Raw genomic sequence first — 13,590 nt, forward strand, 5'->3', positions numbered from 1 at the left:
TTGGAAATCTGTTTTTTCCTATTTCTGTTTTGCTTTTTCCTATTTCCGTTGTCGTTTTTCCTATTTCCGTTGTGTTTTGTGTTCTTTTGCAGTGTTTTTCTTATTGCTAGTGTTTTCTTAAGTTGCAGTCCGTTTGGCCTCTCGGGGCCACCATAGTAGAATTGCTACCTGGAGATGAAATATTGTACTCAGTTATAGTGGTTTCATTAGACAATGATGTGGTGAATGATGGAGCTGCCAGGCTGGAGGGAAAGAGAAGATTCATAGATGTAATGAAAGAGGTCATGCTGAAGTCACTGAGCACAACTCACATTTAATTTCATAAAAACATCACAAACCTTAAATTGCCTGATTATACATCATCATCACTGTGGAAGCTTCAAGAGGTTTCACAATAATTTAAGTGAGAAAAACAAATCAGAGTCCAGAAAAGTATGTGCAGCAAACAAAAACAGTCTCTGATAAGTTTAAATGTATTTTAGCTTATTGTTATAACTTAGTTATGTTGTGTTTTATATTTGGGAGGGGCATCTAAAGTAAAGGTAAGATATTTTACCTGGGAAACCTGTTTTGATCTTTTAAATGTAACTTATTCGCTTCTAATGAGGACCGAGCCCTGGAGGAAAAGACACAGACACTGTTTTCTTAATGCTGAGAGTCCAGCTAAGCTTTGCTCTGTAAATGATGCAGCAGTTAAGAGATATCAATAGTTTTACCTGAGACTTACATCACTTATGTCTGCATGCATTGAAAACCTGATCTGATTCATATAGAAACTAAAGATAAGTAAGCCTCGTCCCTCCGTTGCACAGGCACTCCTGACGTTCCTGACAACCTCCCCAACATGTGCAGCTTTGCTCTCAGGTGAAGGTAAAAAACTATTTTTTTTTTCTGGTCATTAAACGTCACTTTGTACGTCACACCGCTCAAAACGGTTTATCCTTTCTCCCTCGTACTGAGGGGACTGAGGGGACTCGTCCAGCCTGACTGCCTTGACATCCAGGTGTCTTCCCTGCTTGCCCTGATATGAAGAAACCCGAGAAGCCTTGCAGGTCAAATGCAGGTTGTTGATCTGAGATGGTTAGAGCTAAAGGTTAGCAACCTATTACAGCTATTTGGGCTAATATAGATTTATACCCAGATTTATATGTTTATTGTTTTACAAGGGTTTAAAAGGGAATGTCCACAGTTTGGACTTTAATTGCAGAAGATTTGATTAAAACTGCTTGGCAGGAGCCAAGCAAAATAAAATAAATAAAAATAATAATAAAGAATAATCAAATCACCTCAATTCAACTTATTTAATTAACCCACTGAGGTAATTCTGACTTTCTTCTTATCTTTGGGGGGGAGAGGCTGGTGGTGAGAAGATGTGTTCCACCTCAGTGCTCTTTGTTCATGGAATTAATCAGGAAAGCAGGATTCCTTGATTGATCCCACTTCTCTCAAAGCTATAATCAGCTGAGAAAACCTTGGAAGTCTTGAGAATCTTCTTGAGAATAATGGAAGTCCAAATCCTTTTCAGAATTATAATCCAACACAGTAATTATGATGATGAACAGAAGTAAAACCAAATCAAAGTCCAATCTGTAATTCCAATCTCTCCTTCATGCCTATGGTGGAATTTCCAAAGGCGAAAAGTAAAAAATTCAGAGATCAGTGTCTAGTGTCCTGTGTGTGCTCTCATTAACACACACGCACACACACACACACACACCTGATCAAAAACATAACCTAACTGTAACCCTGACACTAAAACCACATTTTGAGTCGCAAACATGCCTTCAAACTCACGGGGACCAGAATTTTGTCCCCATAAAAAACTATTGGTCCACATAAGTATAGTAACATTCCCACTTTTGGTTCCCAGAAAGATATCTAAACATGGTACACACACACTCACACACACATGAAAGTCAGACTCTGTACAGGCTCTCAGTGACTCCTGTTATTAGAATCACTGTTATTCTATGTTGTGAGACAGTTAAATAAAGGTGTTTATTTTTCTGTGATAGATTCATGTTTAATTTAGTTCATTTATTTGTTGGAAAGAGTTAAAATGTATTAGACAAGATAATAAAAAGGGCAGCACTGATTGAAAACTTGTCTAAAATATGTGATTACAAAATAAGTGTTTGTTAAAAGTTATAAGGTGTAAAGTGCTGTGAAGTTTGGTTGAGGTAGAATTTGTGATGGTCACATGACCAGAGCTTAGCTAAGAGCACAACCATTGCATTGTGGGTCAGTACTAGCATGGATACAGAGGTGCAGATGTATTGCATTTTTTTCCTGCTGGGGCGATCGTGGCTCAAGAGCTGGCTGTTCGTCTTGTCATCGGAAGGTTGCCGGTTCGAGCCCTGGACAGTCTCGGTCGTTGTGTCCTTGGGCAAGACACTTCACCTGTTGCCTACTGGTGGTGGTCAGAGGGCCCAGTGGCGCCAGTGTCAGATGTTCTGGGAATCCATCCTACCTGACAAATCATCCTACCCGTTGTTTCTACGCATGCGCACAACACGAAATTCAGTGGCGAACCATCCTACCTCTGTGAATATGAGCTAGAAGCATAATTTTACAGCTAGAATTCAGTGGCAATCATCTTACCTTTAATAACAGCTAGACACATACTCTGACGGGTAAAATTACGTGCCAAACCATGCTACCTTTGTGAATGTGACCTACAAGCATACTTTAACGGCTAAAGTGAAGTGGCAAACCGTCCTGGCTTTATAATTATGAGCTACAAGCATACTCTGATGGGCAAAGTTAAGTGGCAAACCGTCATACCTACTTACATTTGTGCTGGAATGACTCTGTGACAGCAGAAATGTACATAAACTACTTACAGTAGGACGTTTTGTCAGAACACCGGCAGCCTCTGTCAGTGCGCCCCAGGGCAGCTGTGGCTATAATGTAGCTTGCCATCACGTGTGTGTGAATGAATGTAGTGTAAAGCGCTTGGGAGTCCTTAGGGACTAAGTAAAGCGCTATACAAATACAGGCCATTTACCATTTTATCATTCCTGTTCTGCTAGTTCAAGACTGTTTATGGACCCTAATATGAGATTTTCACTGCTATGCAATTGATACCCACTTTTATTGGTTAAACTGCAGGGATGTCTTAAATCTCTTTATCTCTGTTGTGAACTTCACATGAAGTTTGTGTTAATAAAATCAAACTGATGCAGATCTCCTTTGAAAAATACACACTCACTAGACAAAATAAAAACAGACTGCTCAAAGTAAAAGCAGAGCCCCCGCCCCCACCCTCTATGTGCTCTTTTAACAGCTGGTAGTACAAAACACAGTGACAGCGTGTGTATAAGATACCCTCACTACAAAAGCATAAGATATAAAAAATGGAAACTGCAAGAATAGCATCCTAAAAAAAATTGCATTCTGGGGGTTGTTACAGTGAAATAAAAACAAAAAACAAAACGCAGACATCTGAAAATGTTGAATTTTAGTAAAAACACTTCTTGTAGCTTGATACTGTCATTACAAACAAAGTGAATATTCAAAGCCTTTGGGCATGCATTTGAAATGCAGTAAGTGTCCTTATCAGATCATATGATTGTTGGGGTTTTCTCTGTATCTATGAAGCGCCTTGAGGCGACTTTTGTTGTGATTTGGCGCTATATAAATAAAATTGAATTGAATTGAATTGAATCAGCTGGAAGTATTAAAGCCATAAGATGACTTTTGAGAGCAGCTAAAAAACATTAAACAACAGCAATGTTGAGCCTGTTCCAAAATTTAAATGTACATGCGTTGAAGGCGGGAGACTTGTTGATTTATTAAACATATTTTTCTTCTATCTGTAGAGGCTTAAATATCAGGCTAGGGTGGCTCTATTTATCATTGTTGAGTCAGTTATCTTTTTGTGCTACTTTTTTTGAAGGATTGTGAAAGTGGGGATACATGCTCATGGCTGAGCATTTCTGCTTACATCTTAGAATCTCAGTTTTAAATGAAAGAGTGAATGTGAAGTTCTAAATGAAAGAGTGTGTGAGGGTGTTAGTTGTGTTGTCCGAAACTAAGCTTATCTACAATGTGTCAGTAAAGAGTGACTTGCACTTCTGGCCCGTTGAGCAATGGTTTAAAAAATTTCACTGCAAACTATAAAAGGAACCTGGATTTAAATAGAACATAGTAGTGCCGGATGTAAGTGAAGGCAATACAAGTATAAGGTGTCTATGGAATACATCTTCAACGTTCACACTGACCAAGTGGAGGACTACAGGCATTTCTCTCAGTCAGCTGATTGTGTTTAGGAAAAAAAGTAGCTAAGTACACTGTGATTGCTCCACGTTGTTAGTGAGGTAACTCTGGATGTCGGTGGGTTTTGTCAAGGTTGGTGTAAACAAAAGCAGAAAAACGGTAAAAGATGCAGACAGTGAAAATCTGGTTTATTTCATGATTACAATGAAACATTTTCACAGTTGTTTCATTGTAATCATTTTTAAGTAGCATACATGATAAATGGATACTACAACATAACATGGGCAGTGAGAAGAAAAACTCACCATCTTACCAGTTTTTATATTCTAATAAACTTAAAATAAACCCGTGATATTAGAGTTTAGTGTTTTAAGTCATCTGTTAAAAAACATGAGTCGACAGTTTTTTCTACCAGCATCATTACTCAAGTTACACTTTAACGTACTGCTGATGCTTAAGAGTCTTGTGTTGTTTGACATCCAGCTAAAAAGTTTAAAATAAATAAATAAGTAAAAATTTATATGTATATATACATATATATAAATCAGTGGCATTGGATATCTAGAGGAAAATGTTTTTTGGTTAACAAGCATATATATATATATATATACACACACACATAGTGGGGAACTAAAATGCTCAATAGCATTATTTTACATTTAAATTCAATACATTTAAATGTAAAATAATTTTTAAAAAATGTTTGAACTAATAATATTGATTTAAAATAAACCCATTGTTTGTTTGTTTATTTATTTGTTGTTTGTTTGTTTGTTCATTTGTTTATTTTTGCTCTTTTGAGTTTTTGTTTTTGGTTTATGGGGTTTTTTTTGTAGTTTATATGAAAAAATATTACATATACATAACTGTATAATTGTTTAAATGAAATTTAAAAAAGAAAGAAAGAAAAAGAGAAAAACAACAAACGCGCAATATTTTTACTGCTATCTTAACCATGTAATTCTGCAACATGAACACCATTTCCCACAAGCCCTTGATGAAAGTCTGGTCGCTTTAGCGGCTGTAGTCCAATAAGGTGAGGGTCCTCCCCTATCTCCGCCAATTAGGACTCTGTTGCTGTCACTGCTTATATTTTTAGTAAATTGTTCAGCACCATATGAAACTACAAATATCCCTCCGCCATAGAAACTAGATCGCGCTGGGTCATTTGTAATGTTCTAATAGCTGGAAAAGCGCACTCCCTGACTATACAGTGGGGTGTTTGGCTTTTTGGCTATTCGAGAAAACTGATTAATCAACACCATGCTATTTGTGCAGAAATTAAGGAGTCATTTTTATTTTTATCAGCTTAAATTCGGATAAACTAAACCTATGAAATACAGATAATAATATAGTGGCAACAGGAGCACATTATGCTTCGACAGGAGCGTCAGAACCGCTATGTTGAAAAGATAATAATAGGAAGAAAGTAGTCCCTGCCGTCACGGGGGTGTGGGCGAGTCACACTGTATAAATACGCTGGGTTGTCAAACAGCAAAGTTTACTGGACCCTCCATGCAAACTGTCAGCTGAAGACAAAGTGGGGAAACCTTGGAGAGGCTTTCAATTATTTGGGCAGCAGTGGGGGAGAAAAAAATATATATTTATGATGGTGAAAAAAATGTAAATTATTTCGCATCTGAACCAGTGAGTCGACACATGAAATCGGAGTCCTCGTAAGGGAATTTAAAAAAACAAAGACAAGCTAGTACATCAGTGAAGCTAGGTGAGTAATTAACCGTCAGCCGGTGCGCGGAATTGGTTGCTTTTATGTTCAATAAAAAAGGACTAGATGTTACAGTCCCTGATAATGCAAGGACTGTAAAAAATTTAAACAAATATATAAACAAATATAAATTTGTTGACAGCGGGATGTTGCTGTTATTGTTCTTCTATTTTCTCTTCTAGAAGCTTTAGCTTAGAGAAGGTGCACAGGGTTGAGCCCCTGGAAAGACACAGCTTTTGTTTTGCCCGAGCCCGTTATAGATTAGCTAAAGCGAGCCTCCCGGAGTGTGTTCAGCTCATGTTTATTTTCCTTCTGCTGTGCTTGCGGGGGTGTTTATGCCGAGAGAGAGAGAGGGCTGCCGCCTTCGTTCCTCAGATACTTGGTCGATAGGCTGCTCACCACTTAATTAGCTTTATAATTTAATTTACAGCGACAATTTGCCAGGGAAGGCTTCTCCACTTGCACATCAGCTAAACCAATGTCCTCTCTGGTCCACTGCCTTTTGACTCGCAAATGTCACTAATCCTTTCTCCAGGTAGACCTTAATGCTTTCTTGCAAACATTGAAGACATTTGTCCATGTTTGTCTCTTTTTTTAAGGAGGCACATGTGCACAAAATTCCAAACGTAAGGAAAATTAAAGTAGCAGACAGTTTAATTTCTGTTGGTAAGTGAGGGACACGAGTACAAATCCCTGCAACATTCATATCCTTATTCTAGGCAAGCATGCAGGCCTCCCTCTGCTGCCCTTATACGCGTTTCTTTGTTTTTGTTATTTTCATAGCAAATTGTGTAGCTGTGCCGCTTGTCTGGTATATAGTGGATGTTTAGCAGTACTCTGTCGGCGCTGTGCTAATGCCTGCATGTAAACAAAAAAAATACCACCCCAGATCCTGCTGATGACCTGAGAAGGAAAACAAGACTAGAATCAAGTCTGCCAGTGAAAATGCAAATGTTTCAGTTATGCAAGGTGGTGGGGCTTGTGGCTGTGGAAAGATTGTAGTCTTGTTTGTATTCCTCAGATTTCACTCTGAAAGCCACACATCTGCGGACAACAGCTGAGCTGTTTCTCTAATGTCATTGTTTGACATTGGATCTTATGTATCTTGCTGCTTGCTTCCCTTTTTTTTTTTTTTTTTTTTTTTTTAAATGAGAGGTGGGAAATGCAGTAGGTGGCTTAGAGGTTTGTGCACTCAAGGTTTTTGGAGACTGATGATGTCTGTTTCAAGTAAAAGACCGGTGCAGTCCTTTCTTTGTCAGTGTAACTCGTTATTAAGGTGAGGAATTTGCACCTCAGATGATGCAAAAACAGGGCCCCTACTTATAGCCTCATCCTAACAGCCCCCATCTTATCCTTCAATGTCACCCTTTTTTATGCAAGGGGAAAAATGCAAGACCTGTGGTTTTGTGTCACCCCTGCAGCCCTGCGCGCAGGCTGTGCAGCTTTATCTGTAGCAACATTAGAATTACCTTTAATCTGAGGCATTTTTCTAATCTTAGCTTCCGAATCCCCATCTGGCAGGGAAGTGAATGTGAGTGAATTGTTTGTGTGCATGTAGGAAGGAGGAGGGGAGGAGAGGTGAAGGGAGGGAGATGGGGTGGTGTTGAACACATTCAGTGCATTCTGGGAAACTGTGTTCTATGGAGTCGGCTAACTGTCCTTCCATTTTACACATCTTCTCCGGTACATCCTTTTGTATTATGATATGCATATAATGTTGCTCTCAGTGGGAATGTGCATGGTGACGAGTGGACTCTTGTACGATTGTGTATTAAAGCAAGAAGCACTTCATGCAATTGCATTCAGATTATGCAGGATTTACGAAGCGCACAGCATCTGTTACATCTACCCTGAGGCTGATAAACAGGAAATATAAAAGGGTACATTTTAGGATTGCTGTTTCTGAGTGAGAATCGTGCAGGAGTTATACTTCATATCACTACTGTAATTAAAAATAAATAAATAAAAAAAATACCAATAGGCATTTGAATCCATATCCCGATGCTTGCACTGGTTGGCAGGTGCATGTATTATGCATTTTTCAGTGTTGTTTGAAGCTTATGACTCCATTAGGATTTTGGCATTTTTTTCTTTTTTTTGTATCTAAAGTAATTGGCAGGAATTTCCTCTCTTGTGATGCATTTTGTGTGGGTAATTGTCTTGTATGTAAGACTTCATATTTTTTTTTTAAAGCTCACTATAAAATAATACTCTGATTACAATCCCCCAGTAGCCCCGTCTTTCTGTGTTCCAAAAATACCACATTAACTGTCTGTTGTGAGAGATCAGCAGAAAAACAAATTCCTCATTTTCACACAAAGTTAAATTGCTCTTCTCTTCTTGTCTTCATAGTTGAGGACCTGCCAACACAAAACAGCCTGTAACCTGCAGCTTCTGCCTTCAAGGTGCCTTTACCATGGTGACACTAAAAGAATCAAACACTGCACAATAAGCCAGAGGGGGACAAAAAGATTTGTTGCCACTGCATTGCCTCACTTTCATCTCATCCCCTTTGAACACTTTGTTCCCACACTGGCACTAACCCGGTGCAGACATGCATCTGGAAGTGAAGGTCGCGCTCAACTTCATCGTGTCCTACCTGTACAACAAGCTGCCTCGTCGACGAGCCGACCTGTTTGGCGAGGAGCTGGAGAAGATACTAGTTTCTCGTTTTGAGGGTCACTGGTACCCCGAGGCCCCGCTCAGGGGCTCTGCTTTCCGCTGCATTCACCTGGGTGTGCCGAGGGACCCTGTGGTGGAGTTGGCTGCCAAAAGAAGTGGGCTGGACACGGAGGAGGTGCGGGCAAATGTTCCTGCAGAGTTGAGCGTGTGGATTGACCCTTATGAGGTGTCCTACCAGATTGGAGAGAAGGGTGCGGTGAAAGTGCTCTATCTGGAGTCCCCCCCTGGCCTCGGTTGTGACAGCGAGCCGGCCGAAGGGGTCATCAGAGAGGCCAAAGGAGATGCAGAGACGGAGGATGCCAAGAGCTTGGGGTTTAATCCAGATGCTCAAGTGTTTGTACCAGTTGGAAGTCAGGCATCTCCTTCCTTAATGCCATCCCTCTCCAGTTCTCCCACACCCCTATCTGCCCAGTCCTGCCCTGGAATCTTCAGCTACCCCAGCTCCAGCACACCCACCGATCCCAGCATCCATTCCTCCAACACATCTACTCCTTCTCCTCCAAGCGGCGGTCTGCCCTACCTCTCCACTCAGCAGCCACCTGCTGCTCTTCCTGCTGCCCGTCCACAGCCAATCACCTTCACCACTGCCAGCTTCGCCGCCACCAAATTCGGCTCCACCAAAATGAAGAAGTGCAGTGGGGCCGGGTCAGGGTCTGCAGGCTCTGGTGTCATCGTACCGCCATCCCAGAGGATACTCTCCCGCTCTCCTACCACCATCTCAGCACCAGAGCTGCTTAAGCACAAGCCCCTCTCTCTCTCCTTGCACTCCCTCGGGGGTCCCATCCACAGCCAGCTCTCCCCCAACGCCAAAGAGTTTGTCTACCCAGGATCTCCAGGCCCTCTTTACTTTGATGCAGACACCCAGCCCATGCAGCCTCTTACCAGCCCTTTCCAGCCCTCGCACACTATCAACACCCACCCACCCTTTGATCCGTTCTCCAGCCCTCCTGCCCAGAGTGTGGGCATCATTGGCAGCAGTGGAGGGATCTCTTACATGGAGAAGACACCATTTGTTGAGGGTTTAGGAAGCTACAACCTGCAATATCCCAGCCAGTCTTTCCAGCCTGTCGTGCTGGCCAACTAAGCCTTCATTTGTAATAAGAATTGTTGCAGGAGCAGTTGGGTGTACAGCAATGACCCTCCTGATATTTTCAGTTTTTCTAACAAATTGTTCTAATACTAATGCGTGTTAAGAATTAGTTTTACTACAAAGATTTAAAATGTCCACTAAATATTTAGTGTGATTTGTTTGGTATCTCTATAACCCGCCCCAAACCCCACCCTGCTCCTACTTCCTGTGTCCATTGCTGTTACTCGTTATTTGTTATTTGTGTTGGCTTGAAATGGGTGCTTCTTTTTTTTTTTTTTTCTGTTCACCTTTTTGCCGTCTCCAATTTCATGTTTATGATTTTGCAATGAATGCTAATGTGAGTTTTTTTCCCTTTTTTCTTCTTGTTTTTTGGGACTTGTAGTCTAGTGGACTCTAGTGTAGCTCCATTTTGCACTGCACTGTCATGCTGTGAAAAAGGACTTTGCCAAGTCCTGCAGGGAACGACGGCTGTGGAAAACTCAGCACTTTGCTCTGCAATCTGCTCTGCCCTACTTGCCACAAATACGGGGTGGGGTTGGTGGAGGGGCTCTGCTCTCTGTGCATATAGTTCGCTTCTGTTTGGCCGTGGTTCAGAGTGATTGAGAGACTCGTTGCTTGCACAGTGAAGCCCTGTTACCTTTGAAACACCCTGACGCACGGGCATATTTCAAGTCTTGTTGGTGGACGCATGTTGAAAGCAGGTTATCATCAGCTGGAATGGGCACGTGACCGGGGTTTCAATGAAGCAAGGGCAGCTAAGGGGAGAATCGAGGCGCTAAGAGTAATGTAGTTGAATGTATTGTACCTGTCAAGGGAAATTGCAGCTGTGAAGGTCAGCAAAATGGATTTGGGGGTGGGGGGGGGGTACCTTTTTATGAATGTGAAAACAAATGAATCTTTTGAATTTTAAGGCAATAACCATGTGCTGATTAGGCCAGTTGTGCACATAAAGATGCAAATTATGGTTTCACACGTATTCAAACATACACCAGTCAGCAGCATATGAAGGTGAACAGGCGGGAAGGATGAGAGGTGAGGGTGGGGGGGGTGGGAATGCAGCAGCTCAGCGTTAGGGATTGTGATAAATGGCTTAACATGACTTTGACTATGAAGGAGAGGCTTTCCTCTGCATGGACAGGAGGGAGGGAGGGAGACGGGAAGAGAGAGAAGCAGCTAGAGGGTTCTGTTGCCCCCTGTGCCATTCAGGGTGTACTGGCTTAGAAAGCAACACTTTAACACCCAGAGCACGTTTCTGATGGGCTTAAATGGTATTGAAGCCAAAGGCTCACTATTCTCTCAGTCTTCTTAAAATTCTCCAGCGATCTCTGCTCCTCCGGCTGTTGCAAAGGAAAAACCAGAATCGTACAGTTCAGGCTGCTCTCTTTATTTTCTTTTCTTTTTTTCTTTTTTTCCCCAGCTGCAGTGATGCGAACAGAGATGCAATGAGGAGTGTTCTTCTGTGGCATCTGTCGCGTCACTGGATAGCTTGTCAGAGATCTGATGTTTGTATTGGTGCAGTTTAACAGCGGGGCCTGATGTCATTGTTGGTTTGTCCCTGAAAGAGAAGGGTAACCTCCACATGTCCACGTCCAGCGGTCCAGCACTTTATTACCAGGCTCCCGATGCCGAACCGTTCCTTTGCCCTCCGTTTGGCTGTTGCACATTTTATTCAGATGTCATGAAATGCTTCGGAAACTCCAATGAGCTACATTTGCATCACAAACGGGAAAGAGATGCAGTCAGTCTCACTCTTGGTTGGCTGGTTGTTTAGTTTAGTTTTTGTTATTTTGTTAATGTTTTTCAGACTATAGATATTTTTGTACTAGAAGGACCCTTGTCTTGTCCTCACGTTGGTTTTGCAATGTGGCATTACTGTCATATGCAGCAAGCTTTAGTTCTTTTTGTTTCAGAGGGAATGAGTGGGTGAAGTGTACACCTCTGTAAATGTTACAGTTGTGAGGGAAAAGGCTTTTTTTTTTCTTTCTTTTTTTCTTTTTGATCTTGAATCTATTTCCACCATTTTTTTTTTTTTTTTTAATATTAGTTTTTGAAAATGATCACTTAAACATTTGTATAAGACATGCAGAGTCCAGGAATATGTGTATAAAAAGTTCTTATGTTGAGATTCTTTGTTTAGTTTCTTACATGCTGAAGTTATTTTTTCAGAAAAATAACATGAATATATGCAAATTGAGACGTAAATAAAGATGTACAGAATAAAGTATTGAATGTTTATTGTACCTTGTACACCATATGTCTAATAAGACGGGTAAATGTAATCATTCTTCAGTTTGCGGTTGGAGTTAGAAATGTTTACAGTGGGTTTGTGTAGGAAAAGATGGCTGATCACCTCTTTCTGTGCTCCGAGGGCAGTCTGACAGCACTCCTCCCCATAGGCATTACATTTAAACCAAAAAAAATGTATTTTTTTTCTTTCTTTTTTTTATTTAAAAAAATTAATTAGTCCTATTTTCACGTAGCACACACTCTGTATATTATAAACTCCCCAACGCTCTTAATTTATCTGAATTTCAATTCCCAGATCTGCTAATATTAAAAAGAACAATGTTCCTTCTATCTTTATCATTTTTTGTTTTTTTTGTTTGTTTTTTTTTGACTGAGCCACCCTTGCTCCATCAGCCGGATCCTTATGGTACTGATACTATAGCCATAATCCCAGACTGTCTTTACTTACACACCCTTCTCCAATTCAATGAAATGCCATAAGTTTTTAAACAACCCTGAAGGATTCAAGGGGTTTCTACCTCTCTCCAGTATCTCTCTTCAATAGGAAGGCAACCGGTTTGGGAAAAGATGAAGGAAATGAATGTTACTCTGAACTGTTGTCAACCCTGGTTTAGATGGCATTAGGTTTATTTAATGGTGAAAACATTTGAAGGGATTCTTTGAGTCATGCATAACCAGAAACTTTTCTCTGTACCCCTCACATCCTGATTAAAACCAAAATTGAAACAAAAAATCAGCATAGAGGAGATGGTGGTATTAAATTTCCTAATAACACAAGCTGGCAAGTCAGCTCTGAGATATTTGAAAGAAGTAAATAAAGGGGGGAAGCACCATAAACCTGAATGCGGGCTGTTCTAAAATCAGGGTTGAGCAGGAATGACGATGGAGACAAGAATTTTGTATTCTGATGTCGTTTTGCTTATATTGATGTTTGCGTTTTACTTTGCACTTTGGGATATTTCATTGTCATAAAATAAATTTATTTTCTATGTAAAAAAAGAAAAAAGTGAATAAACATTAACATTTAAGAGTAAAATGGATCTAATAAAATGTTCAGATGATGTATAAATAGTGTTTTCTTTCCTGCCTGTATTTTATTATTATTCTTCCTATTTTGTATCTGATCTGTACACCCTGTAGATGTATAATGAATATTTCACTACTGAGATGCAATGACCTGTTTTCTGTGCTGCCCCCTCGGGAATGGGGAGTTACTACTGCAGTTTCTTATTGTATGAGATTCTTTTTTAAGTTTGTAATAAAAACAGATTGGCAAAAAAATTATAAGCATGGAAAAATTAAGCTGATTGTGTCGTCCTCATTTGTGCGTGACAGTGCGGGGGTGAGTCCTCCTCCTTTGTGGTCTCTGTGTGGGTTCAGACCCTCAGTTCGTGCGTGAGAGTCCTGGAGCAGCTCATTGCTCTGATTGCGGTAAACAGATTCGAGTGATGTTTGATCAATAATTCAAAGCAAGGATGGAATTCTCAAATGGTGAGCAGCCAGCTTGCTCACCAGCCCACCTCAGCTGGACCCATCCCAGCAGATATTACTTTGCATTTCATCACCTAGCACTCCGTCTGCCTGTCCTGCCCTGTGCTGGTGTCTGTGTACAGCCAGCTGGAAGGTT

The 13,590-nt window shown here is 40.7% G+C and overlaps 1 protein-coding gene across 1 annotated transcript; it reads left to right on the plus strand.

Annotated features, from left to right (window-relative positions):
- Window positions 1–5,698: 5,698 nt before the first annotated feature.
- tob2 (transducer of ERBB2, 2) lies at window positions 5,699–13,265 on the plus strand. Its single transcript, XM_084926561.1, has 2 exons — window positions 5,699–5,944; window positions 8,297–13,265. The coding sequence occupies exon 2, from the start codon at window positions 8,499–8,501 to the stop codon at window positions 9,708–9,710; it is 1,212 nt and encodes a 403-aa protein (XP_084782687.1). The 5' UTR covers window positions 5,699–5,944; window positions 8,297–8,498; the 3' UTR covers window positions 9,711–13,265.
- The last annotated feature ends 325 nt before the right edge of the window (window positions 13,266–13,590 follow it).

The sequence above is a fragment of the Perissodus microlepis genome, chromosome 4 (assembly GCF_051167445.1).
Source record: "Perissodus microlepis isolate ML-2025 ecotype Zambia chromosome 4, ASM5116744v1, whole genome shotgun sequence".
In the NCBI taxonomy this organism is placed as follows: Eukaryota; Metazoa; Chordata; class Actinopteri; order Cichliformes; family Cichlidae; genus Perissodus; species Perissodus microlepis.